The sequence below is a fragment of the Brienomyrus brachyistius genome, chromosome 17 (genome assembly GCF_023856365.1).
Source record: "Brienomyrus brachyistius isolate T26 chromosome 17, BBRACH_0.4, whole genome shotgun sequence".
Taxonomy (NCBI): domain Eukaryota; kingdom Metazoa; phylum Chordata; class Actinopteri; order Osteoglossiformes; family Mormyridae; genus Brienomyrus; species Brienomyrus brachyistius.
Genome location: NC_064549.1, coordinates 7,683,543 through 7,709,996, shown reverse-complemented (window position 1 = coordinate 7,709,996; position 26,454 = coordinate 7,683,543). Strand labels below are relative to the sequence as shown.

Sequence of the window (26,454 nt, the reverse complement as noted above, 5' to 3'; positions counted from 1 at the left end):
GCTCTCTTCTGTATTCCTTGTACACCAATGGCTGCCTGACCATAAACAGCATAAACAACATAAGAATTCACTGCAACCGAATACCTTAAACTGGTTTAAAGAGCTCGATAATCCCACAGGTAGCAGTGGGTCACACCTCCGGAGTCTGCGATTTAATTCTGTCTCTTATACGTGTGTGTAGTGTTTACATGCCTTTTATTATTTAATATTTTGGGTACTTTGTCTTGTTCTACCAGCTTAGAAGTGAGGGTGAGGAAGACGTTGGACGAACTTCATATGTTCTCTAGTCAGGTTCTAACAAGCTTCTCATTTAGAATCGAACTCTTTGGGCCAATTAATAACAAGTAAAACATAATTAAGGTTGCGTTTCATTTTCTCTTAATAAGCTGTTAAGAAGATAGTTGAGTACTGCTTCCCTCAATAGCCAAACTGCTTGACACTCCTTACTTTCTTGACAAAATTGAAAGAAGGGCAAATCCTGTTGACATCCTGAAGATCAGGACAAATCATAACATAGACCAGTGTTTCCCAACCCAGTCCATATTTTTGTTCTCTCTCAGCACTCCCAATACACCCATGCCAGGTGTTTGGAGTTCTTCATTGGCTAGAAGCTGGAAAGCAGCAAAAATGTGGACTATCTGGGGGTCCCCTATCATTGGGTTGGTGAAACATTAACCTCTGACATTGTAATATGTTATGTAAACCATTTACCAGAATTTGTCTTTATGCAACACTCGTATGTATTAACCAGTGACTGCATTGTTGACAGTTCAGTTCTTTCATGTTTAGTTCCTTCATCTCTGATCATGTGAAAAAGACACTTGTGAAATCACTGAACATTAATGGGTGTGATTCAAAAAAGCACCACTTACAGTACAGTAGGTGAAAAGATATACAGCGACTGTAGAGCTCGAGCAATATTAAATCATTTTGAGCATGTATGGCAAGACTTCAGAATATGAACCCTTTACTGCTGATGAAACAGCATTGCTGATTCACTTATTCAGGTCTTTGGAAGATTAAATTCTAAGGCTCACTTTGCATAAGCCCTACGGCTGTTGCTGCTTTGGGTCCAGGATCCCAATTTTCATGGGACACAGAGCCAAGTCTTGTTCTACTTTACATTACGTTTATTTATCAGATGCTTTTACCCAAAGCAACGCACAAATGAAAGCGCAAGGTCAGATAGTGACTGCAGAGAGATTTAACAAGGGCTGAGCTGTTAGGATCTGACAGCCATGGGACTGGGACTGTCAACCATCTGATCAAAGCACAGAGCCCCAGATCCACCAAGCCACAAAAATTCCCCGAAGCTCAGCAAGATGTTGAACTGACTTTTTTACTTATTCAAGATTAAGAGGCATTTTACTGATCCCAGGGAGAAATTCTAGCACATACAGCAGCGAGAAGCTAGTGCACAGACAAACATACATGTCATGCCAAACAGACAATAGCACACAGTCACAAATAAAATCCCATGGAAAAATTAATTAAATTGTGATACTACATGAATGAACAAATATTAAAAAAGAGGAAATTACAGACGTTATATGTGCAGATAATGAAAAGATAGCATTGGACTTTTACTGTACAAGGATGATTCCTGACATGTTAGGGGGTGGGGAGGAGGGGGGGGGGGGTACCACATCAGGATGAGGCATTGTGGTGTTTGATGGCAGCAGACAGAATCGGTCCCAAGTAGTGCCGCGCTTCAGAAGGGAGCGACTCGGGGACAAGCGGACAGCAAACAAAAGGGGGCTTTATTGGGGTGCAAAACAGGAATAGAGAAGCTAAACAAGACCACAAGGGGTTAAACCAGGAGGAATACTAAACGGTATGGTGCGGACAACAGGAGGAATGACATCAATGACAAGACTGGGGAAGGACTGAGAAGCACTTATATCCAAGACAAGATGAGGGATCAGATGAGAGGCACCTGGACTGAGTAACAGGTGGGCAGGAACAAGAGGTAAGACAAAGGAAAAACAGGTGTTGCAGGCAGGGCGTGACAGTTAGCATTTTTTAGCATACTGTGGTTCAGCTAGCCTGTGGCTACATGCATATATGATCTATTTTACAGATGATAATAATAAAAAATATTTGACCAGCTCTTCATTGTATGGTAAAATCTTACAGTAATACATAAAATAAACAAGAAGAGTTAAACATCGTAGCATCATAAAATGAGACTGTGGCCTTGCTTCTATTTTTACATTAATTACAACAAACTTAATGTATACAATGTCACTCTCCTTAGTGACCGTAGTAAAAATCGATACTACCCACTTGATGGGTAGGTCCTAATGCCTTTATGAAGAAAGGCCCGTACACTGAAGTGTCACAGCACCTACAAATGCAAATCACTCAGGTGATGCCTGTATTAACTTTGGCCGACCACACAGTTCTCATAAAATTCAGGGTTGCCAACTTTGGTCAACTGGCTGGCATAAGATTTTCAATCTGAGACAAGTCTGCACAGTTCTGTTACCTTGTAAATAGTCTTTGGGGTTTGCAAACTACCCCAATACTCTTGATGTAGGCAATTTTAGGTTTATAATAGAATAATATAGATTTGCCGTAAGACTTCTTGTGTAAACGCGAGTCTGAAACTGTGAGTGTCATGCCAGATGTGTGAGAGCCGGCAACCCTGCAAAATTTATTGCTGTCACAGTTAGATTTCCCAACTTAGATACAGAAGATCAGATTATCTCAGATAAACAAGAAACTGTTTGAGTTTTGTGAAATAAAAAAAAGCATATCAATTAGAACCAGGTGCAGTTAACCAGGTTACAGCAAGATACTTTTAAGTTAGTTCAAAGGTGACGGAATTACGCCTAACTAGGATAGGGAAAAAAATCTAAATGGATGTAGAATAGGTGACTGTGTGCATATATATCTGTACAGGAGTGCAGGTCATAAATCATGAATTCAGAGAGTTTGAAATTCGAGAAGAAAAATTCGTATTAGCCTATTCATGCTGGTTGTTTATAATTCTCACTTCAGAAATCTTTAATAAATCTCTCAATAGTCGCACAAGGTCACATTTTCCTCTAGTTCAACATCACAGTTCATAAGTAAATGTGTTTAGCAAAGATAGGATATCTATCTATACGTATTAGTTTTTGGTATCAACCACCATGCCGTAAAAAACAACTCGAACTACCGAGAAGACGGCAGTACACTCAGGAGTGTAGTTTGTAATATTGTCTTTGGGTTTATAACTTAGATTTGATAACATTTTAATGTAAAGGGGACTTTTTAAAATCTGTTTTCATGATTTATATTTTCATTTTTTTATTTAGATTTCGTTTTATTGTAATGGGTTTCAAGCTGCTTCCATTTTATTGCCGCCGACACAAAACGTGATGATGATGACGATGATGCTGTTTCCATAGAAACAGGGGAACAGAGGGGACAGGAGGACCGGGAAGACAGAAACGGTAACCCGCAAACGAAGCAGCAGACTTGTGTAAGGTTAATGTTAAGTACAATTTATTTTGGAGGGAAGCAAGGAAGGACTGAGAGAACGAGGACAGAAGGCATAAGAAATAAATAAATGAAAATGTCTGAAAGGATTGTCTCCTGCAGAAACGCTTATGACACCGCTTCTCTTCTTCTACAGTACTGCAATGGTCGGTATTTCCCGATATAATTTCAGTCCATTAAGCAGTCAAATGAAACGCGATCTTGTTAAGATTCTATATGTAAATAGTGTCATGCATGTCCATTAAGTATGTAGCGTCAGTGACTGAGGCAAATTTCGTACATTTGCTAGGTAGTCGTACTACGGCATTTGCAATTATGAAAATATCACTCTTCATTCCGTGATGGAAGTATATGAAGATGTTTTGAGATGTTAATAATATATTCGTAACCCTGCGTTATGAATATGTTTGTAGGCGTGTTCAACAGAGCCATTTCACCTGTCTTGTACATGTTTAGTACAGTAAATGGCCATTTTCTGTTTGCCTGTTATGGATACCAAGGTTGAAGGAAATAATCACGAGTCTATGATTAAACTTTAAAATAATTTGTTGAAAAATAGTTTATAAAAAATAGTTTAATATGGTGGTAGCTAAGTACTGTAATTCTGATATTGAGTAATTGCTGTAGCTCTGAAGTGAGAGTATAGATGCCATTGGAAGGAGTGATGTCATTGGAATGGAAACAAACACGCTCGGATTGCCCCTCAGTTATTTGTATTAATCACTTTACATTCAATTTACCTGAAATTTGCCTTTGATTTAATAAATTTATAGGAATTCGAAAGACCCTGTATTACAAAACATACACATATCATTAAGATAATAATGAAATTTCAGCAGCTGTAAAAAATACTCTTGTTTAACAGATTTTTTTTACCTTATTCTATAATGAAAAATTTAATTGGATATTTAAATAATGTTTATGTGATAGTGGTTTTAGAGGTTCTTTTTTATTGATAAAAAAAGTGTTTCTTCTCCAGTCAATATGTGGATGTTCTTTTGTAAGAAACTGCAGTCTTTATTGGTTCTGATGAAGAACAATTTTAACTTGCTTCAGGCGGTGGGTTTAGTTCTGTGTTTTTTGGATTATTGTCTTGCTAGGCAAACATTTTCTCCATAGTTTCTGATCTCTTGCAGAGTACAGCAAGTTTTCCACGATGATTTCTTCGTGTATCGCTGCTTTAATTCTGCCTTTTATGTTTACAAGTCACCCAATTTTTTTTTTGTGTGATGCTGTTCCGGCAGGAATGGTGTTTCAAAGGATGATGTTCAGTGGTATTCATGCTCAAAAAATAATGTTTGCATCTGAGGTTAAAAAGGTAAATATTAATTTTATAAAAACACATACAGAGCTGTGGAAAAGAATAAGAGACCACGCCATTTTTTTAAACAAATCTGCCTTTTTAAATCCTGGTTTTACCGTGGTTCTGCTGGCTGAAGGCTACGCTGAGCAGCAGGCTGCTTCCAGGTTGAAAATTTCTAAGACAGCAATGCACAAGAATAAGGTGAAGCAGGAGACACTGGGAACGACCAGAAACCAGCCAGGTAGAGGGTGGAAGTGACTCTCTAATGCCAGAGTTGGTTGTTAACTTATCTGACAGTGTCTCATGAATCAGACAATGACATGAAGTGACCTTCAAAAGGAATGGGAAACATTAAGTGCAGGTGTGAGGTGCACTGATAGGATAGTTTGTATCAGGCTCTTAGAAGCAGGACTGAAGTCCCATAAAGCAAGGAAGAAGCTCTTCATTAATGAGAAACACAGAAGAACCAGGCTGTAGTGGTGGCTTGATGGTTAGGGAAGTGCACTTGTCATTGAAGGATTACTGGTTCAAATCTCCAACCAGCACGTTATTGTTCCCTGGACGCTGTCCCCTGCCATGTCGCATATGGGTTAAATGCAAAGGACACATTTCATTGTTGTGCACTGTGTGCTGTGGTGTGTCAACAATGAAAACTGAGCACTAAATTCTAAAAAAAAAGTGTATATATTATTCACAGACGCACACGCATAAATTGAGAAAGAGATGAAACAAAAAATTGTACTTCGGTCTCAATTTTTTCCAGCTAGGCTCATAACTCCGGTTTTGCCTGGGATTGACTGATCCTGAGCTCTGATTTCTACATTGCTTTGGATACAAGTATCTGGAAAAAGAGCAGAAAATCTTAGTTTATAAGCCATGTTAGTTTACATCAGCAGGTCTGATACTGGCCTTCATAACTTATCTTTCTGGTCAGATTAATCAGCATTTCTTGAATGAATAATTTTTTTCATAAATAAAAATAAAATTGGTAGAACAGTGATTGACAATGCGGTGCTCGGGGACAGTGAACTTGTCTACTTAAGGACCAGAGGACCAGATTGGGAAACACTTTGCTAGAAGATGGATGGTACTTTATTGTTTTGACCAACAATAAAACGCTCAGCTGCACACACCATTATGCTGTCATGTAACCAAATGAAACGTGAAAAGGTTAAATAGGAATGAATGCTGTGATACAACCAGCATAACAACAATGCAGAAATTATTCCAGGACAATAGTTTCAAATCTACAACCTTCTAAATAAAATCATGAACCCTGAACCTCAAGATTTTATTACTACTGCAGTTTAATTTTTAGTATTAGATATGAGATGGCAAGTTGCATAGCGCTTAAAAAATCGAAGGTCTCAGGAGAGCCGCTGCTGTAGTGTCATTGAACAAGGTAACCTGATTCCTTTAGCGAAACATCCATCTGTTTACAATTCCGATTATAGCACCAGCTAACTCCACTGCAGTGTAGATATTTTTAATCTCATCGCAAGCACTGGGTAAAGAATCCAGACTTGAGACTACGTGACTAGTTAAGCATGTGTGGATTTTTTTTTCATTATCAATGGGGGTATTTTCCCACTCTTGCTGCACCCTGGGTCTGAGCCAGCAGGCAGCAGAATGCTGAATCATATGGCCAGCAGGGTGGGTGTTGGATTGCAGAGAGCCACCTCATGCTTTGTGGTCCATGCAGGAGGATGGCTAGGACACAGAGCATGTTATCGTGGAGGGGAAGCCATTAGAAAAGAGTAGATGTGACATCAGGGAGCAGCCGTGAAGCATATTGCGTGATTGTCGAGTGAGAAGTGGAATGGCAGGTAGGGAAGGTAATCGATAAGAGTGCCAATGAAAAATTTATTAGCTTCGCTTAAGTTTCAGGCTGCCTGCTGCCTTGACTCTTTCGCGGCACAGAATGTTAATGAGGGCATGTGTGCATTTCATTGATTGCTACATTTGAGTAATACCTACATCTTATCTTATATGTTATCTTATATGATATTTGCTTCTTCCCTGATGCTGCTAGTTGTCTTTTGTTCATTTAACTGCTTTTGAATATATATACATATATACATATATATTCTGTTCTTTTTACAGTCTGGGTTGCTTATATTTTGGTTGCATGCAACAATTGTCCGGTATTATTCCACCGTAATCTAAGTCCAGCTGCAATTTGCAGAAGTCAGCAATTTGTGTTACTGTTAACGATAAAAATATGTTTATATTAATATTCTCTGAATTTCGGTCTGCTCGCCTGCTTCAAACCACTTAAATACAGCACCGTTCAGTTGAACACAAGGACCTACAAGATTTCTTAAGCATGTTAACGCTCTGTCACTAGTACCTCGGTATTATTTTATACAAAGGGAAATTTGTAGGGAGAAAGGGGAAGGGAGCAGGAAACAAAGGAAAACTCTTGTACCGAGTTTTGCAAACATCCCTCACTTCACTTTGCCGCCTAGATGACAACCTGTCAGCGAGCAGCGTTGTAGATATGGAGGACCGCCTGTCCTACTTGGAGCAGCGTGTCCAGCTGCAGGAAGATGAAATCCAACTGCTGAAGACAGCACTGGCCGATGCGCTGCGTCGACTGTGCTGTTGCGAGGAGCAGGTTACCAAGAAGAAGGTTGCATCCACTAAGGGTGAGTCGCAGCTGCGATGCCCAAGGGTACCAGCGTTCATAAACAGGCAGTCCCCAGGTTACGAACAAGATCCGCTCTTTAAGTCGAATTTGTAGGTAAGTCGGAAAAATACATTACATAATAATAAAAATAAAATAAAATAATAATAATAATTATTATTATTATTATACAGGAGTAATAAAAGTAGGTACATACAGTACTATATTGTACCTCAAACCGACGAACCACCGAAGCCATACAATGTTTTCATGAGCGTCACGAAGTAGCGGTTGCATTTGTTATTACGAGCCATTTTATTTAACCAGACTTTTTAATATAATTGGCTTTATGACAGTCTGTTCCTAAGTACGAGTTGTCTATAAGTCGGACGTTCTTTATCTGGGGACTGTTTGTATCTCAGGCCCTTGAGAATTTTTTAATTACGCTTTGCGTGTTTGTGTACAGTACTTGTATAATTTTTCTGGAAATGTTATTGCTAATTTAGAAGACAAATGGCAGAGCAGTTTGCATAAGTTTAAATGCTGACTGATGTATCTCCTCTTGACTAATGCTTGCCAACCAGACCCTACTATGTGGTATCATATGACATCTAAATGGCCTCTTTCTGGAGGATTAGAGCCATTTGTTGATTAAAGCTGGTACTTTAGGTAATAATTTATGTCTCGTGGTTAAAGAATATGTCTGGTTGATTTCTCTCTCAGGACCTGATTCAGCAGCGATCATCTTAATTCTTGAAAATCCACAGTTAGTTTAAATTGTTGGCCTTTTTGCAGGCTGGATAGATTGACACTGATGTCTTCCTCTAGGAGGATGATTGAAAGAGTAACTTGAGATGATGGGCATTTAGCAAGTAGCCAGTAGCTCCACCAAGAAGGCTTTACATAGAACTTGAAAGGCTGACAATGCTGCTGACATTAACACTTAAACAGCCGCCACCTAAATTCTGGACTGATATGTCACCCTCTGTTATGTCAGTCCGTCAACTTTTACAAGCCTTACCTCCCAAGCCATTCAGCAATGGATATGTACAGCAGAAAAGGTTCGGGGGCTACCCTTCCTCACCATCATCACCAAAAAAGGAGGTTTCCCTGTCTATCAAAAGGTAAGCTTAGCTTATGTACAGTCTCCATTGAGAAAAATGAGTGTACCAAACCTTGCCTGAAGATGGCACTGTTGTATCATATAATGTATTTTGATGCTAGATGAAAGCCATGTCGGGGCGGCATGGTGGTGCAGTGGTTAGCACTGTTGCCTCACACCTCTGGGACTTGGGTTCGAGTCCCTGCCTGGGTCACATGTGTGTGGAGTTTGCATGTTCTCCCCATGTCGTTGTGGGGTTTCCTCCAGTTTCCCCCCACAGTCCAAAGACATGCTGAGGCTAATTGGAGTTACTAAATTGCCCATAGGTGTGCATGTGTGAGTGAATGGTGTGTGAGTGTGCCCTGTGATGGGCTGGCCCCCCATCCTGGGTTGTTCCCTGCCTCGTGCCCATTGATTCCGGAATAGGCTCCGGACCCCCCGCAACCCAGTAGGATAAGAGGTTTGGAAAATGGATGGATGGATGAAAGCCATGTCTAGGATAGTGTTTCTCAACTCGCTCCTCACAGACCCCCAGACGGTCCACATTTTTTGCTCCCTGCCAGGCAGTCCATGTTTTTGCTACCTTCCAGCTCCCTGCCAGGCAGTCCATGTTTTTGCTACTTCCCAGCTCACTGCCAGGCAGTCCATGTTTTTGCTACCTCCCAGCTCCCTACCCTCCCAGCTCATGGTAGGGAGTACAAAAAAACGTAGACTGTCTGGACTGGGTTGAAAAACACTAGTCTAGGACATATCCACCCATCATCCATTGCCTTTTATTCAGTACAGGGTGATTGTGGCCCTTACTTACCTCAGTCCATTAAGGTGCCTTAAGGAGTACAGCGCATAACGTACTGGGCATGTTCTTTCAGCCTAACATTAGTGCAGGTTTTCACAAGGAAGGGACCCACGCAGATACATGAGGAATATGCAAATTTCACACACAGCGTGTCACGGACAGGAACCAAATTTTTAGCCTTGGGGGTATAACCCTACAGAAATACCCCATGCCCCCATGCTGGCCTTATCTGGGAAATATGCCGGGCTCTGGAAACACACATAATAGTTTTGTTGATATATATGCAGTTTGGCTTTAAAATAATAAAATAAAGAACCTTAGGAGCCAAGATAGAACAATAACATTCCTCCCCACCATTACTGGGGTATGCATCAGTTTAGTCTTAAGACTTTTGACATTACACATCAGAGCAATCAGCATCGAGCAACTACCTAAATTTACCAGATGTCTACAATATATAAATTTCTGCTTGGGGCATAATCTTGTTAAAATGCATTTTATTTGGATTCTATTATAATGGCTTCCAGATAATTTAAGTGTTTGGTTAAATAATTAAGATTAAAAACAAAAGGAGCTATGAAAAGAAAAGGACACATCGATTATAGTGATCTGTCAGAGTTGAGAACAGAATTGATAATGAGGAAAATGACCCTGGCGTTTCTCAGCTCAGTGCCACAGAACAGGCAGCTCATTGTAACTACCTCTTATTTACAGACCGCAGTGCGCAGCTGTCTGACTGATGAGTCAGTAATTGAAAAGTCCGTCTCAACCCTGTAACCTTATGCCATAACAATAAAAGCCTTTGTGTGTGTGTGTGTGTGTGTGTGTGTGTGTTGGGGGGGGGGGGGGAGGGGGTTACATAGATCACATTTAAGGACCAAACTGTCCCCAAAGTGTGGCAAAACCTGAAACTTCCTTACTTCTGGGGACATTTTTCAGGTCCCAATTTGAATAACCTCAGTTTTATAAAAATCTGTGATTGCAAAGTAAAAATACCTGAAGTCTGGTATTTTGTTTGATTACTTTTGGTTGAGGTTAGGGCTGGGTAGGGGTTAAGGGTGTCGTGACTGGGATTATGGTTTTTACCATAGAAATGAATGGAGAGTCCACACAAAGATATAATTACAAAACTGTGTGTGTGTGTGTGTGTGTGTGTTTGTGTGTATGTACACATTTCCACAGTAGGGGGTGGAAAAGTCAACATAGTTTTAAGTATGCCCTACTTTTCATTACTTTCTTGGGGAACAATGAGCTAACAAAGGCATTATTGATTTTGATGTTGGCTACCAGTCTGTTAACTCACTTCCTCTTTATTCAAAGCAGATAATGCTGCTTCTGTAGTATGAATGTAATCTTTTATCTTTCTTCCTGTCATCCTATTTGCTTTAATCTCTCTTTAATGATTTTTTACTTCCATATAGAAAAAGTATTTCCACGGAACGACTATCCAGCAGTAGAAGAGATTTATCCTCCGACTCCCGGAGCAGGACAACTTCTTCCAGCAGTTCTTTTGGTAAAAGAGAGAGGTAACTGTACTAACCACGCATGGCAGTCCTTCTTAATATCTGCCCTCTTCAATATCTCACCAATGAGTTTCACTGAAATTTGCACTGATAAATGGACCAGATACAACGGTCAAACAGACAGTAGCTTGTTCCCTTCCTCCGTCTTTCCGGAGAAATGGATTCAATAGGGAAAACAGTGTGGTTTAGTCATGCCAATCCAGCATTAGACTGGCAAATTGATGTAAGAGCTTGGAGTGTATTGCTTAGTTTAAAATAGGTCGATTCTACATTTGAAAGAGTAGTCCACCCGATTTGTTTTAGTGATGCTTTCGAATTTGCTATGCCGTTAATTGACATCCCAAATCCAGTAAGTAGTAAGGTACAGTATCGAACACACAAAAACAGTAGTGTAAGAATTGTTTAATAAACCTAAGTAGACATTTACTCTTTTTTTTGCTGTTTTTACCATGAGCTTTATGTGTTGGCAGCACACCAATGAGAGTATCATGCAGGATATTGATTTAACTGCGTTGCATAGATTTTTCTGACAGCCGTAGACTGGAGATCTTAGAGCAGAGCCTTTTATAAAAGCTGCATTAGTGTGCTCAATTAGCTCCAGGTCCCACATGTGTAAAACATGCATTACTACTACACTCTGTGCTGTGTATGTTTGTTTCACAAAGTCATTTCCTTATATTTGTATTTAATTTAAGTGATGGTGCATAAAAAGTATCAAAACCTAATTCTTATAATGTAATTAAGTTCTTCAAAGGAAGTAAAGGTGCTGCGCAACCACCACCTCTTCCTGTGTAGCTGCAAATTAAATATTTGGACTGTAAGGCATTGGGGTGTGGTCAGAGTTAAGTAAGGCTGTGTTGCAGAATCAGGAAGTGCTTTTCCATTGGCCGAAAAGTCCATGTAACTAGCAGAGCTGAAGCACTAGCATTAGCTCTACAGGGAAGTTCTCTGCATGCGTCGTTTTCAGCTCTGTTTTGTTACATTGTGGTACTTACTATGAAGAAGTCATCCAGGTAAACTTATAAGTGTTGCTTTGTGTTGTGCTTTCCAATTAAGAAGCTATTTGTTTCCTCGTACTTGAGAACTTTCTAATTCTAGGTTCAAATGAGCAACTGGGGGGAAAGTTTTGCATTTGCAAACGTCTTTTTAAATCAGTTGTGAAGTAGCTGAAGAAGGAGAAATCCTTTTTAATTTTGGTAACATAATACGTGTCTCTTGGGAGGACACGATTTGTAGAGCTTCCTTGGTTTTACGCCAGGAATTCATTAAGGTTTTTACACCGAGAGCAGAGTTTATTGTGCTACTGGCTGTTTGAAGATTTCAGTTTGGCCCATTTCTTGTTTTCAGAGTTGATTTATGATTATAAACAGATGCATGCTGTTTAACACAAACAGGGTTTTTTTATTAGTTTAGTGCAAGTTCCTTTGGGACCAAGTCTGTTGCTGTATGGGATATCTTTTTCTTTTATTATGTTTTTGAAGGAAATAAAATAAAGAAATGTTTGATGCTTTGTATTGAAATGCAATTTCTCTAACATTGCAAAAGGGATAAAGAAACATTAAAATTTACGTCAGTTCCTTTATCCCATGAAATTTGTCAGGCACCATTGGACGGATGCAAATATATGAGGAAATAATCAACCCATCTCAGTGCTGAATCCTTTCTTTGAATGTTCCTGCATTGATAAAAACCTGTGTTTAATTTGTTTCCTTAGTCATTTAACTTTAAAATCACATTTTATATGGTGTCCCCTTCAATTCCACTCATTTTTGTTCATTATGATACTGGGTGTAGTTTCAGTTTGTAAAGTTATTACATTAACTCTGGCTTCTGTAATCTGTGTGTCCATTTATAGATTAAATTACCATCCATTGTGCATTGTATTTCATTAGTTGGTATAATTTTCACCCTCAGTCTTCAATGTACGCCTTTTAAAATTGCATGGTGAGACAATAGGAATGATTATTAGTGTGTTTTTTATGATTCTGCTTAGAGGGATTGGTTGGGTGTTTTATTGTCAGAAGGATGACTCGGACGCAAAATGACTGTCATCAGATCAAATGCATATTCAGTTTGTGTCTGAATGGCCATTGTTTTTGTTTACATTTGAAAACTTAAAGCTTAAAGCAATTTAATTTTTCCTTCCTTTTCCTCCTACTCTCATTTTCACTTTTTGTCACGGCGATCTTTAATCAATGGCCTCGCATTACTGAGTCCCAGGTCCATCCTTACTGGATGTTTATTGGGGCTTCCCTAAAACAAGCCAACAGCCAGCTGTGTTTCTGTCTCGGTCTCACAAATATCTATGTCCATCAGATATTTACCATAAGTGAAGAAGATGGAAAGACGGCTACCTTTAAGTCTTATATGTTTTATAAATGTTACAGTATCTTCATGTGATCATGCACTCATGGCAGTGCTGATATGAATGACAGTTCTCTTATGAGAGCATATATTGTAGCATCCTGGTACCAGGAAGTGGGAGTAGTTTATTTTCATTAGTGCGGGGGTGGCAATTTCAGCCGTGGTTTCGTGGGCTTTCTGGCTCTCGGGCTGCCATTTTGGGTGGAGTTGGGCGCATCAGAGGTTTATAAGGCGTGGCTGTAGCTCACAACAGCCGTTAAAGAAACGTTCAGGCCTGTTTAGCAGTGAAACCATGCAATACGGTTTTTTTTTCCGTTGAATAGAAGTATGGCAGAATATTTACAAATTCTTTCTCATTCAAATATGTATATGGTAGTGAATAAATTATTACTGCTTTACATGTGTACATAGGTGAGATTCTTTTTAAAGACAGTTAATTATATTTTTGCAAGTTCCTCTTTATCTGAACAGTGAAAATGGCAAAACATAACCTAAATAATAGAAACTCACTTTTAATATTCTCCCTCTCTCTCTTTCTCTGTAACTCTCTCTCTAACACTCTCACTCTCTATCACTTTCTCTGCCTTTTATATAACATGTATGTATAAACATATAATTAGTGTTTCTAATGAGAGCTGAATGATGAATGGTGCCATGTCTAGCTAGAAAAAGAGATGGTACAAGATATAAATCATTTTCCTGTTATAACATCTACTCCTGATAATTTAACGGATTCACACTGACCCCACTGGGTCTCGCCACTGGCCTTATTGACGTTTTTATGCTAAGCCCAGAAATGTTTGAAGCCATGCATGTCTGTTAATATCTTTTATTTCCACTTGGTTATTAAAGAAATAACTATGGTAACTTACTGCATTTTGCACATATTACGTTTCAGTGTAAAACGTGTGTGTATATATGTGTATGTAAACATTACTTTTAAAGAAAGGTATTGTTTATGGATATATTTGAAAACATCAGCTAATTTGGACAGGTAGTTTTATGGGTGGGGTACATGACGCATGCGTCATCTCTGAGATTCTAGTACTGACTGACTTGTCTAAATTTATTTACCTTTGTTCTGTTTTTCAGCAAATCCAAAGAATGCACCCTCAATGCGGGTGAGTTTTTCTATGCATCATGCTTTTCAGTTTTGTTGTTAAGCTGTTCTCACTTTTCTATAAACATTACTGCATATGCCACGAAACGGATAATAGATCATGTGTGTAGTAAGTCAGTTTACATGGGGAAACGTGCGATAAGGTCCTTTCTCTTCTTGTCTTTCAGAGGATGGCTATGTGAAGATGTTCCTCCGTGGAAGGCCCGTCACCATGCATATACCCAGTGGGCTGAGGGAGAGCTACACCCTGGACGTTAAGCAGGAGCTGCCGGAACAGAAGCTCAGGCTCGATTGGGTGTATCCTTGTATTGTTCGATTTACTTTGCGGAGCAGAGCACTTTGACACATGCTGTTATGATGGTTTATCAGACTTGGTCCAGATTTAAAACATTTAATTTCTGCATTATCTTGGCCATATGCAAGACTGGTGTAAGCTAATATGATACAATTTAGATTGAATGTGCCCATATCTTCTGGGAAAGGCTCCGGACCCCAGGGACTCTGCGTAGGACAAGTGGGCATAGAGGATGGATGGATGGATGGATGGATGGATGGATGGATGGATGGATGGACGGACTTGTATTATATTCCACAATTCCATCCATTTCCATTCTCAATTAATCACTAAAAACTCAAACTCATTAATTATCCCAGGTTAAGAGAGGCAAGTTATAATGTAGAAAGCGAAGCTTCTCTGCTGTTTCTCCATAAATGTTAGATGCATTACTAGTCCTTCATGGACAGGTTTTCTCCTACTGCAGATGAATTTGAGGAACCTTTATAATATCAGTTGTATTGATTGTATTGGCCGCTGAATAGCAGAAACTGGTTGAACCAGAAAATTTGATAACTATTGACGCAGGGATTTACGAAGAATAGAATATGAAAGTGATACTTTTTTCATTCCCGTGGGGAAGCTGCTTTCACCTGCCCCGTCCTGCTCCACGCGACGCAAGGAATGCCAAGAAAATGAAATAAATCAGCTTTCAGCCAGCCTTTTGGTTATGGTTGATTGCGCTCCTTAACTTTCAGTAACCTAGGTTGGGGTACAGGGGCAGGGACTGTCGCAGCAACCTCTATCTGCTTCCCACGGGCGAAATCGTCTACTTCACCGCCTCCGTGGTGGTGCTGTACAATGTGGAAGAGCAGCAGCAGCGACATTACCTGGGTCACAATGATGACGTCAAGTGGTAAATAAAAGCTTCTAACCCTTCATCCTAGTATTTAATGGGCTGAAAATCATTTCCCCTGTGTTCCTGAATTCGAGATTTCTTTACAAAACTTCCTGCTTTTACAGGAGGTAAATAAAGGTGTGAGCTAGGACTGCACGATACTTGAAAAATTTAAAATATCTCAATGTGATTTTTTTTTTTTTTTTTGTGATATGCAATATTGATAAAGCGATAAATAAAATTTCGACTCACCCAATTGTTCCAAGTTGTGCCGACAAAGCCGTGTGGACAAATCACTTTTCTGTTCAGTTTCGCCTTTACGGAATTCAAAATATTTCCGTACTAGGGAAGGTGAATTGTTTTGTTTACCAGTCCTTGTTAATTTTTCCTCCTTATTCTTTAAAAATTACTCACAAACGCCCCATACTACCTATGAGTGAGTCCAACAGCAAGGACGAGAATGATTACGATGCAGAGCTCATGCAACAGCAGAAGCAAACTGCAGTGATTATTATTAATTATTTATAATTAATCAGATTATTATTATGAATCTCAAACTACAAGCAATCATAATGCTGCTTCACAAGGGATATTTGGGAAACCGTGTCGCTTTGTTGGTAGTGCAGCCACATTCTGACTGAAGTAACAATCCTCTGTAGTTTGGGAGTCCATCCAGACATGGTTACCCTGGCAACTGGACAAGTAGCTGGGACTTCCAGTGACGGAAAGGTAATTTTTCTTTTCCTTAAAAAAAGTATTTCGGAGGCTGAACAGACTGCGTACAAGAGACTCGAGCAATTCAAAAAGTCGGCAGTGATGTAATGTTACGGCACAAAAAACAAGTTTTTATATATTAATGCACATTTAAGAATGAAATACGCAAGTTGTGACATGTTTTTGTTTAGCAGTTGCATTTATCCAAAGTAACATGCAGCTAAGAAAACAGGGTTGGTCTCTGTAGCAATGTCGCCTCAGGCTTGCTTGGTGGGGTTTGGGCCAGTTATATGTAAAGTGCTTTTTGACAATGACTGTTGTTAAGAGCGCTATATAAATAAAATTGAATTGAATTGAATTGAAATCAATCAGGGTTAAGAGTCTTGCAATGATGACATCACTCTGCCAACCCTTATATTTGAACTTGGGACTGTCTGTTTTTGCCTAGCAACTACATCCACATATCAGGGTGTGGGACTCGGTCAGCCTGAATACCTTGCATATCATTGGTGCCGGAGTGTTTGATCGAGCCGTTACTTGTGTGGCCTTCTGCAAGTCGGTAAGCCCAGAATTTTAAGACAGATGATATCATGAGAGAGAAGTGACACATTTCATGATGTATCAGGTTTCTGACGGCAGTAAATTCCATTGTTGGTTGCATAATCTTCCTCCTGTTGCTTAGAATGGAGGAGCCCATCTGTGTGCGGTGGACGATGCCAACGACCACATCCTGTCTGTGTGGGACTGGCAGAAAGAGAAGCAACTTGCAGATGTGAAGGTGCTTAAGTCAGAACTGTCTTCTAACAGTATGTTTAGTACACAAATAATAAGGTGCATAGAACCAGTAAGCCAGTTTGCACAGTTTTTCTCACAGTGCATTTAAGTGTGAGCGATAAATATAGCTTGGCACATTCCTTTGCTATTTTTGGTATCCGAGCACCTTTTTAATTTAACAGTGTTCCAACGACTCCGTCCTGGCTGCTGCCTTCCACCCAACTGAGGCAAACATGATCGTCACTTGTGGAAAATCCCACCTCAATTTTTGGACCATGGAAGGAAAGACGCTTACAAAACGACAGGGTCTATTTGAGGTAAACCTACATGCACTGAACAGAGGTGATATCGTTAGACAACAGCTCATATTCATGTCTGTTCAGTTCATCGTTCTTCGAATAAAAAAGCTCATGATTGGGTATTGTGAATTTTAATATTTTCTCTGTGGATGTTACTTGTAATCTCTGTACAGAAAAATGAGAAGCCAAAGTATGTTCTGTGCCTAACCTTTGCGGAGAACGGCGATGTCATCACCGGGGACTCCAGCGGGAATATCTACATCTGGGGAAAAGGTTGGGGGAAAAAAAGCTAATACTTGTTTTGGTGATGCAGGATTTGCTCAGTCTAAACTTCCAGAATAGTGTGCCAATCGGTATGAGCCACTGAACAGCTAAAAAAAAATAATTTTATCTTCAGTTATTTCCTAAGCAGCAGAGTATTACTTCTGTATCTGTCCAAGCTGCATCCATAAAACCAAGCAAGACTCTGACGAAGATTAGTTGATCCTGGGTTTACTATTATACAGGCTTGTGATAGGCTAGAATTAAGTCAGCCTAGACTGTGTTTTTGTTTTTGCCATTGTAATCAGGACTCTGATTGGGGGTTGTTGAATGAGACATCCGACAATTGGGTGGCTTATTGTATAACACTGTAGCCTTACGCCAGTCCCCCCCCCAGGCCCAAAGACATGTATTTAAACAAATTGGTTTTTCTAAATTCCCCTTGGTGTGGGGGTGTCTTGTGATGTCCTGGCATTTCCTGCCTTGTGTCCTATGCTTTCTTCGATAGACTTCGAGCTCCCAGCTGTCCTGTACTTTGTCAGCAGCTGTGCAGGATGGATGGATGGATGAAAGTAAAAGTTCAGCATTTACAGGGCTTGCATAATTTAAATGTTTATTTTCTCTCTGGCAGAGAACCAAAATACTGCCAGCAATAATGAATCATAAATGGAAAAAGATACTGAACAAATGCAACTGTTAAATAATTAGACACAATAATTGGCCAAATTGGGCTGTTTTCGGCTTGCTGTAATTGATTGTTTTAAACTTAAAAATGACATCTACCACAGACCAGACCCTGAATATTAATGCTCTGAATAATAAACATAAGTTTGCATTTTCGAATAGAAACTCCCAAGTTCTACTGTACACATCACTCTCAGTAGTGATTGGAACAGATGAATGATTGTGCTCGTGTAAAATTGATGGTGCTTTTCGTCCTTTAGTTTTAAATTAAATTACTGTTCCTGTCATCCATAGTGTAGTGGCCATTTTTAATCAGTCTCACAGAATTCTGTGCCATTCAGCGCAGTAGGTGGTCTGTTCCATGTTCTTTACTAGTCTTGTATGCTGACTGGGGATTATTCATAAAATTTGACCTGTCTGTCTTCCAAACACTTATCCTGTACTGGGTCTCCAGGAGTTTCTTGGGCAATACAGAAAAGATGGACACACTGATTATACACATTTATATGCATGTAATCATATACTGTTTGTTATTAATGTATATTAAAGCTGTTAAGGTATATTAGGATGTTATGGTACGCTTATGCTCCTTATGAATGTTCTATGAATTCATTATGCAGGTGCAGTTAATGTAAAGCGTTACGTTAAATTCTTTGTATCAATGTTTTCCAATCCAGTCCTCGAGGACCCGCAGGCAGTCCACATTTTTGCGCTCCCTTCTCTCCCAGTCGGGAGATGTGTGACTGGCTGGGAGGGAGTAAAAATGTGGACTGTCTGTGGGGCCCACGAGGACCGGGTCGGAAAATACTTGCATACATTTATTCATTATGGCATTTTGAGGATTTTTATTTTTTTTTGTGCATTTTATTGGCAGGTGGTTATCGGATTACACAGGTGGTGTCAGGTGCCCACGAGGGAGGTATTTTCGCTCTGTGTTTGTTGAAAGATGGGACTCTGGTATCTGGCGGTGGGAAGGACCGAAGAGTGGTACAGTGGGATCATGACTATCGCAAGCAGAATGAAGTAGAGGTAGGCAGCCATTAAATGGTAACTTTTGAACAATTAAACATCACTGTCCTATTCTTTTATTGAAGGGGTTGTGCAGCATGACAGTCATGGTCGATGGGCAGTATTGGGCAGCTCTCTTTGTTAATCTGCAAACATTTAAGGAGCTAAAATGTTGTATAAACATCTGCTTCTGTAGCATCCCTAAATTATTCATTGTGCTACGTTTCAAACATCTGCTCTTATCTGCCCTGAAGTGTAATTTTTAATCAATTACCAAATACTATTCTCAGTTTATGAAAGCGTGCTTAATGTTTTGGAGGAGTGGCCATGCAGTTGAAGTTGTGTAACTCAAACTTTATTTTGCCTTGCGTTGGGCTGTGGAAGAGCTTTAATTTTTTGGGGGGGGTTTAATTTTGATCTCATTAATTACAGGTACCTGAGATGTTTGGCCCAGTTCGCTCCCTGGCGGAGGGGAAGCAAAACGGGCTGTTTGTGGGGACGACCCGCAATGCCATCCTTCAGGGCTCCTTCGCTGGAGATCTCAGTCCCATTGTCCAGGTACAGGAGCAGCATTTTATACCAATAAAATATTCGATGATTATCAAATACAACCGTAACGTTTTACACCCACTGTGGCACAAAACCCAGTTTTGACATCAAATTTGAATCTCTCCCTCTCCGGAAAGGGGCACACTGATGAACTCTGGGGTCTGGATGTTCATCCCACCAAGAACTGGTTTGTAACCAGCGGCCAAGACAAACTGGTACATGTCTGGGATGCCACTTCTCATCGGCCCCTGTGGAGCAAGTACATCGAGGTCCAAAGCTGTTTGATAGTGAACTTCAGATCCAGTTTTATTTCCTGATAACACCGCATAATTAACTGGTGTCTTGTTCCTCATGTCTTTCCCAATTACCCTGTAGGATGCTGCACGGTGTGTGGGTTTTCACCCCAGTGGTGAAGTTGTTGCAGTGGGCACCATGACAGCAAGGTAGATCATGAATATAGAAGCTCAATGCTGAAGGATCTATAACTGAGAAAATCACAAAACTAACAACTTTAATATCCAAGTGGAAATTATGGTAACACTTAGAGCAGTCATGATAATGCACTATTGACACCTTCATAATGCATTATAATGGTCAGTATAAGAATTAATCTGACACGACACTGAGGCTCTCTGACTCTCACGCTCATGCAAGAAGCCTTACGGCAAATCTATATTATGCAATCGTAAAACTAAAATTAGCCGCATCAAAAGCCTTGGTGTCGTTCGACTGACTATAAGGTAATGAAACTGTTACGTGTAAATGTATGAGCAGACTTGTCTCGGATTGAAAGTCTCACGCCAGCCAGCTGTCTGAATTTGGTGACACTGATACAGACCGGAATTCCACCTGGCAATCCAAAGGCTTTGGTCTGCCATAACAGAACATTACAAATAGGAAATGATAAAGAAGAACATTCAGTTGGAAGCATCACAAAAGGTTTTTGTGTTTTGCATAACTCATTATTAGGAAGTAACTACGTTGCTGAGCTATTTTTTTTTTTTTACCATAGTAGAGATTAGATTGAAAGCTGGGTTAATAACTCATAGTAACACTCTGTATAGTCTCTAAATGTGGGGGGCCCATGGGAATGTTGTACTGTGTTCCTAACAAAGCCTTAATGGTAACCAAATAGCAGCATCTGCATTACAAGCATTACTTTACTCATATGTACTGCTACTTAAATGAGGAAGAGTAAGCTGCTTTGAGTCAGCATGCGGTCAGGGCCTCATAGAATAATCTACTGAAAAATGCTAGTCTGCCGGCAGGCTTTGTGATGACTGCGGATGTTTCAGATGTGTGGTTAAGATGTTTGGCGGCTTTGCATTGAACATGCAATGAGAGCGGCTAATGTTAAATGAAAATTTGTGCTGAAGGAATGTCTAAAGAATCTCGTTCGTTTTACTGCTATTGTGGTGCTTAAGAAAATGTTCATTCACTTAGTACTGCCATGTGATGCCTGGTGCCTAATTGGAATCGGAATGAGACTTATCAGCCTTATAAGTTCACATTTAGGAATTCAGCTTTGCATGGTGGTTGCAGTGACATGCAACAAACAGCAAGCAGATTAAAGATAGGAACAGAAAGATACCATTACATCATCTCGTAATCATCAAGAAACACGGCATTAAAACATAAATGTACAGCCCTGGATGCAAGCAGTTGTGGTGATAAACTTTTGTCATAATCGATATATACTATCGGTTCAGGAGAGCCACTATAGATCTAGACTAATAATGAGAAGCTGAAAACACAGTTAGCAGAATGAGGAGTCGACAGCGATCCTGCAGCTTTTAGATGGTACAGAAAGATTTCTACTTCTAAACAATGGGTATGAATGCCTAAAACGCCGGTACTTAGCATGGTAAGCCTTCATGTAAGAGATCAGTTCTGACTGCTGTAGACAGTGAATGTCCATTGTGACCCAGCTGCTGTTTATTTTGACGCTCGTAGGTGGCTGGTCCTCGACACTGAAACTAGCGACCTCGTTTCCATGCACACCGATGGTAATGAGATCATCTCCATTGTCAAGTATTCACCAGGTAGTGCACCATATTTTATTTATTTGATTGTTTATGTATTTATTTTTAAACCTCTTATATATTTTGATATTATGACGCCCAAAACTGACGTCTTTAGAGCACATTAGCATTGTTCTGATGACAAGACACATTAATAAAAAAAAATGCATTGTTTAATTCAGCATGGTTTCCTGATTCTTGCATGCTTACCGTTATAATTAAAGGTACTAATAGAAGTGTAATGTATTATCCCTTAAAGAGGCAGGAACAAGTATCAGCTTTTGCTGTATGTATCACACGCACAAGTGTGTGGTTTTTACATTTCACGGATACTCATTTTCAGCCTGAACCATTGTGTTGCATTTTGTAGGTGAAACAAATTTGTTAAAGGTTACAATATTGATGTTGCACGTTTACTATATATGTACTTCTGTAGGATTACTTTAAATTACTTCACTGGATGCATGGATGTCATCTCGAGTGTGATGCATATCCAGCAAAATGGCTCTGTTATATTGAACTTGGATGACAGACAATATAAGTATTATCAGCCAGTACTGGTGTACTTTATGGGAAACCAAAATGTTCCCAAACTGCCCATTATGACTGACTGTAATCAATATTTGCCGTAACCAAGTCAAAGCCACAGTTAGCATAATCTTTCGGTACTTACGAATTTAAGTTCCCCAGTGTAAATAAATGTATTTGTTTCATTGTGTGCAACAAACCAAAAATTATGTACCAAATGACAAATACACCCTGTAACATTATTAAAAAGTGTAGCTAATGACCAACACACCTGCCATTTTTTTAACTGTAGTGGAGTATATTTTCGTTGCATGGAAATCATTTTAGCGCCACATCTGAAATGAACACCAAGTCTTTAGAAAGAGAACGTGACATTTTGTCACTGTATTTCAGTAAATATGACCGTAATTTGGGGTTCCTTGGTGTGTGTCTCAAATATGACATTTGAGTAAATTTCCACTAATTTAAAATTGTTTATTTTTAAATAGATGGGAACTTCCTTGCAGTGGGATCTCACGACAACTTTATTTACATCTATGCGGTAACAGAAAATGGAAGAAAGTATAAACGATTGAAGAAATGTACAGTGAGTATATTAACATGCTCCCGGAAACGAAAGCACGTCCCTCGACAAATACCTAACGAGTCTCCCTACTTAACAGGGTCATTCCAGCTTTGTGACCCACTTGGACTGGTCCACAGACAGCCAGTACATTGTCACCAACTCTGGCGATTATGAAATCTTATTCTGTGAGTTTCTTCTTCAAAAATGTTTGCATAGAATTCACTTTTACTGAAAAATGAGTACATGAATTTTATGTTTTTTTTTTTTTAATTTGTCAGGGGAATCGGCAAGTAGCAAACATGTGACGAGTGCAGACGCTGTTCGGAACCTGGACTGGGCCACCTCCACCTGTATTCTGGGCTTCAATGTCTTTGGTGAGACAAAGTCCGGTTCTTTTAAATCAAATCAATTTGCATTCAGGTGCCAGGAGGTGTTCTTATGCTAATGGTGCTTTTCTCTTGATGCAGGCATCTGGCATGATGGTGAAGATGGCACCGACATTAATGCTGCGTGCAGGTCACCTAACGGCAAACTCCTGGCGACTGCCGATGACTTCGGCAAAGTCAACTTGTTCTCTTACCCTTGTTCACAACCACGTGTAAGTAAAGAACTCTGTGTATTATCTGTTCTTTAGGAAAACATTCTGTGTTTAACTGAAACTTTAAGAGTGATTTCAGCATAACGCAGCATAATTCTATACTTCTGGAAGTACCTATGGTGTTATAGTTATTATGTAGGATATATTTTTATGTCAACGTATGTTAATGAATTTAAAAATACTGCTTTTATATAATTATGTGTTGATTCACTTCTGTATAGTGTGTGTATATATGTATGTGCGTCCTTGTATACAAATTCTAGATATATTATGGAGAATGTTTGTTTTTGTAAAGTTAAATGTTTTCCATCAAAGAATTGTACTGATTTTAAACGCCAGTATACATGGGGAAAGACTGAGAATCTCTTGCAGCATGACTGTAAACCAATAACAAATCGGGTAAATTGGTTCAATATGTAACGCATTTCCCATTGATATCGATCTAGGCACCTGCCCATACTTATGGTGGACACAGCAGCCATGTGACCAACGTTGCCTTTCTGCTTGACAACAGTCAGCTGATCTCCACTGGCGGAAAAGACACTAGCATCCTGCAGTGGGCGATCAGCTAAAGAGAACTTGGTGCATTTCACTGAAGCCTTCTTTCCTCTAGGTGGCAGTACTGCTGTGCCTAAACCTGTTTCTTAACCTCATTCTGCTGTCTGAGTGTACTGTACTGTACTATGCTGAGTAGCCACTAGATGGGGCAGTGGCAAAAAGGGAAAAGCATGCGTAGAAGAGTAGTTAATGCTGTTGGGGAAAGAAAAAGAAGCTTCTGCTGTCATTTTAAAAGTGCGTGATTCTATATCTATATCTACATATATACATATATTTATATATACATTGCCGGTCAAAGGATTGGACACACCTACTCATGGAAAGGTTTATTTGTACTTTTCTCTACATTTTGGAATAATTATGAAGACATCAAAATTATTAAATAACGTATTGAATTATGCACTGACCAAAAAGTATTAAAATTATTTGGTGGGTGGAGCGGGCCGCTATGTGGGTTGGAATGTCGCTGGTTCAAATCTCTGGTTTGATCCCATCATCAAATCCCTGGTTTGATCCCATCATTGGGCCCCTGAGCAAGGCCCTTAACCCCAACTGTTCCAGGGACTGGCTGACTCTACTGTCTACTGTAAGCCAGTTTGATGAGGTGGCCTCCTGTGATGCTTTTCCAGCTGTCCTGAAGGAGGTCCCACATATATGCTGAGCACTCATTGGCTGCTTTTCCTTCACCCTCTGGTCAAATGCCTCCAAAACCATCTCTACTGTGTTTAGGTCAGGTGGCCAGGTCATGTGATGTGACAGTATCACTCTTCTTTGAGGGTGACTTGGCGTGTCCAAATTTTTGCCTGGTGTGGTGTGTGTATATATAAAATCAATATAAGTAGACCTGAAATTTAAATATCTAAACTTGATGTGATGCACAGGACTGTAATCCTTGATCTTTTAACATAAATGTAGGGTTTGCTCCTTTTTTCTTAGATTTTCTACCTGAATAAACATATATAAACTGTTTAGTTTCAATGTTCATGCATTAAAAATGCAATAAAATAAGAAGAACCACATATATTCACTGTCATACCGGGTTATCAACAAATCTATAAATTTGTACATGAAGTCCTAAAACAGTCTCTTTAAGGGGAAAAGAACACAATGCTGTTCAAGCACACTTAGTGAAGACGGATAGGAGTTACAACTGAATAATTGAATAATCTGTAATGGGAATAAAAAGTACATTAAAAGCAAGCTGGTCTATTTTCTGGAACATATTTACTTTTTTAAATGAACTCCTGTTAACCTAGATGGACACACAGTGATCCCAAAAATAAAAATAGAAGAGAATAAGAGAACACCGTACCTTGAAGTTCTCTCATTAAAGCTGCAACCTCCCATCTACTGTTTGGTGTATATAAACAAACAGTGATTTTCCTCTGCAATGTACAGTTTCATAGAAACTTGCTTTCCACTGAAAAAGAAGTTGAGTATCCTCACACCTGCCTGAGGTCATTCACTTTGGGGGTCCCCAGAGTGGGAAACGCTCCACCCCAGATCAAGATGTTTGTTCCAGGGGAGGCCAAGGGGGCCAGCGCCCCTTCGCAACATACATGGGCCCTTATATTCGTATGCTTCTTGAATCTGAAATAAATATATTATTATTATTACTATTATTATTACTATTATTATTATTGTTGTTATTGGTATTATTATTAATATTATTATTTATATTTATATATGTGGGCTAAAACTGTGCACTGGGTGCAGGTGAAACAAACGTAAACCCACTTTCTTGATGGACTCAATGCGATTTGCTGGTTGGTCGAGTTTGGTGAAAATCAAAGTTAGCAACGGAAAAAAATAATCAAGCTTTTGGAAGCAAGACCATCTAAAGTTGTCTTTTGCTTCATGATGGCAATCTAGTGTAAGTAATACCTGGAGGAAATTAAGATCAAATGCATCCGTCCAACAGAACCACTGGCCCTAGTCTAAGCCCTCCCCCAGTATGGTCTAGGACCTCCACTGGTTTGTTTCCAGAGCTGACACTGTGTAGAGGTAAGGGATACGAGGAGTTACTCCTAGAGCAAAGCCTGATGGTGATGTTTGTCTTCAGGAGCCATGGCTACATAAAGTCATGTTGTGGACTAACCTCCCACAAGTTAAAATGCAGGGGTAATGTGCTGCGCCATTTGGCTCACAAGCATGAGTGGAAGGACCCAAATGGATCTGACCTTGGAAAGGGGCAGTGGTGCTGGGAATGTGGGACGTTACCTCTCTGGCATGTGTGGGCCACAAAAGATGTCATCACTGAAAAAAAAAAAACCATTTGAAAACACACCTGGACTTTGCCAGGGAGAATCGCTATAAGTTATTAAGGTCAGATGACTGGCACATTTTGTCCAGAATCACAAGGTGCCTGAGACTGGGAAAAGATTTTGCTGTCAGATAAGATCA

At 39.7% G+C, this 26,454-nt stretch overlaps 1 protein-coding gene across 2 annotated transcripts; it reads left to right on the top strand.

Moving 5' to 3' along the window:
* Positions 1–3,477: 3,477 nt before the first annotated feature.
* Positions 3,478–25,251, top strand: eml2 (EMAP like 2). 2 transcript variants are annotated; one of them, XM_048982287.1, is made up of 22 exons: positions 3,478–3,632; positions 7,258–7,437; positions 8,413–8,539; positions 10,735–10,839; positions 14,293–14,321; positions 14,488–14,617; positions 15,361–15,510; positions 16,152–16,221; positions 16,655–16,765; positions 16,889–16,984; positions 17,163–17,297; positions 17,453–17,552; positions 19,099–19,253; positions 19,665–19,790; positions 19,919–20,050; positions 20,157–20,224; positions 21,735–21,823; positions 22,819–22,916; positions 22,993–23,080; positions 23,174–23,269; positions 23,363–23,493; positions 23,940–25,251. In XM_048982287.1, the coding sequence occupies exons 1-22, from the start codon at positions 3,557–3,559 to the stop codon at positions 24,063–24,065; spliced, it is 2,418 nt and encodes an 805-aa protein (XP_048838244.1). In that variant the 5' UTR covers positions 3,478–3,556; the 3' UTR covers positions 24,066–25,251. The 2 variants fall into 2 exon arrangements, with proteins under 2 accessions (XP_048838244.1, XP_048838243.1); XM_048982286.1 differs by lacking the exons at positions 3,478–3,632; positions 7,258–7,437; positions 8,413–8,539; positions 10,735–10,839 and adding an exon at positions 11,715–11,849.
* The last annotated feature ends 1,203 nt before the right edge of the window (positions 25,252–26,454 follow it).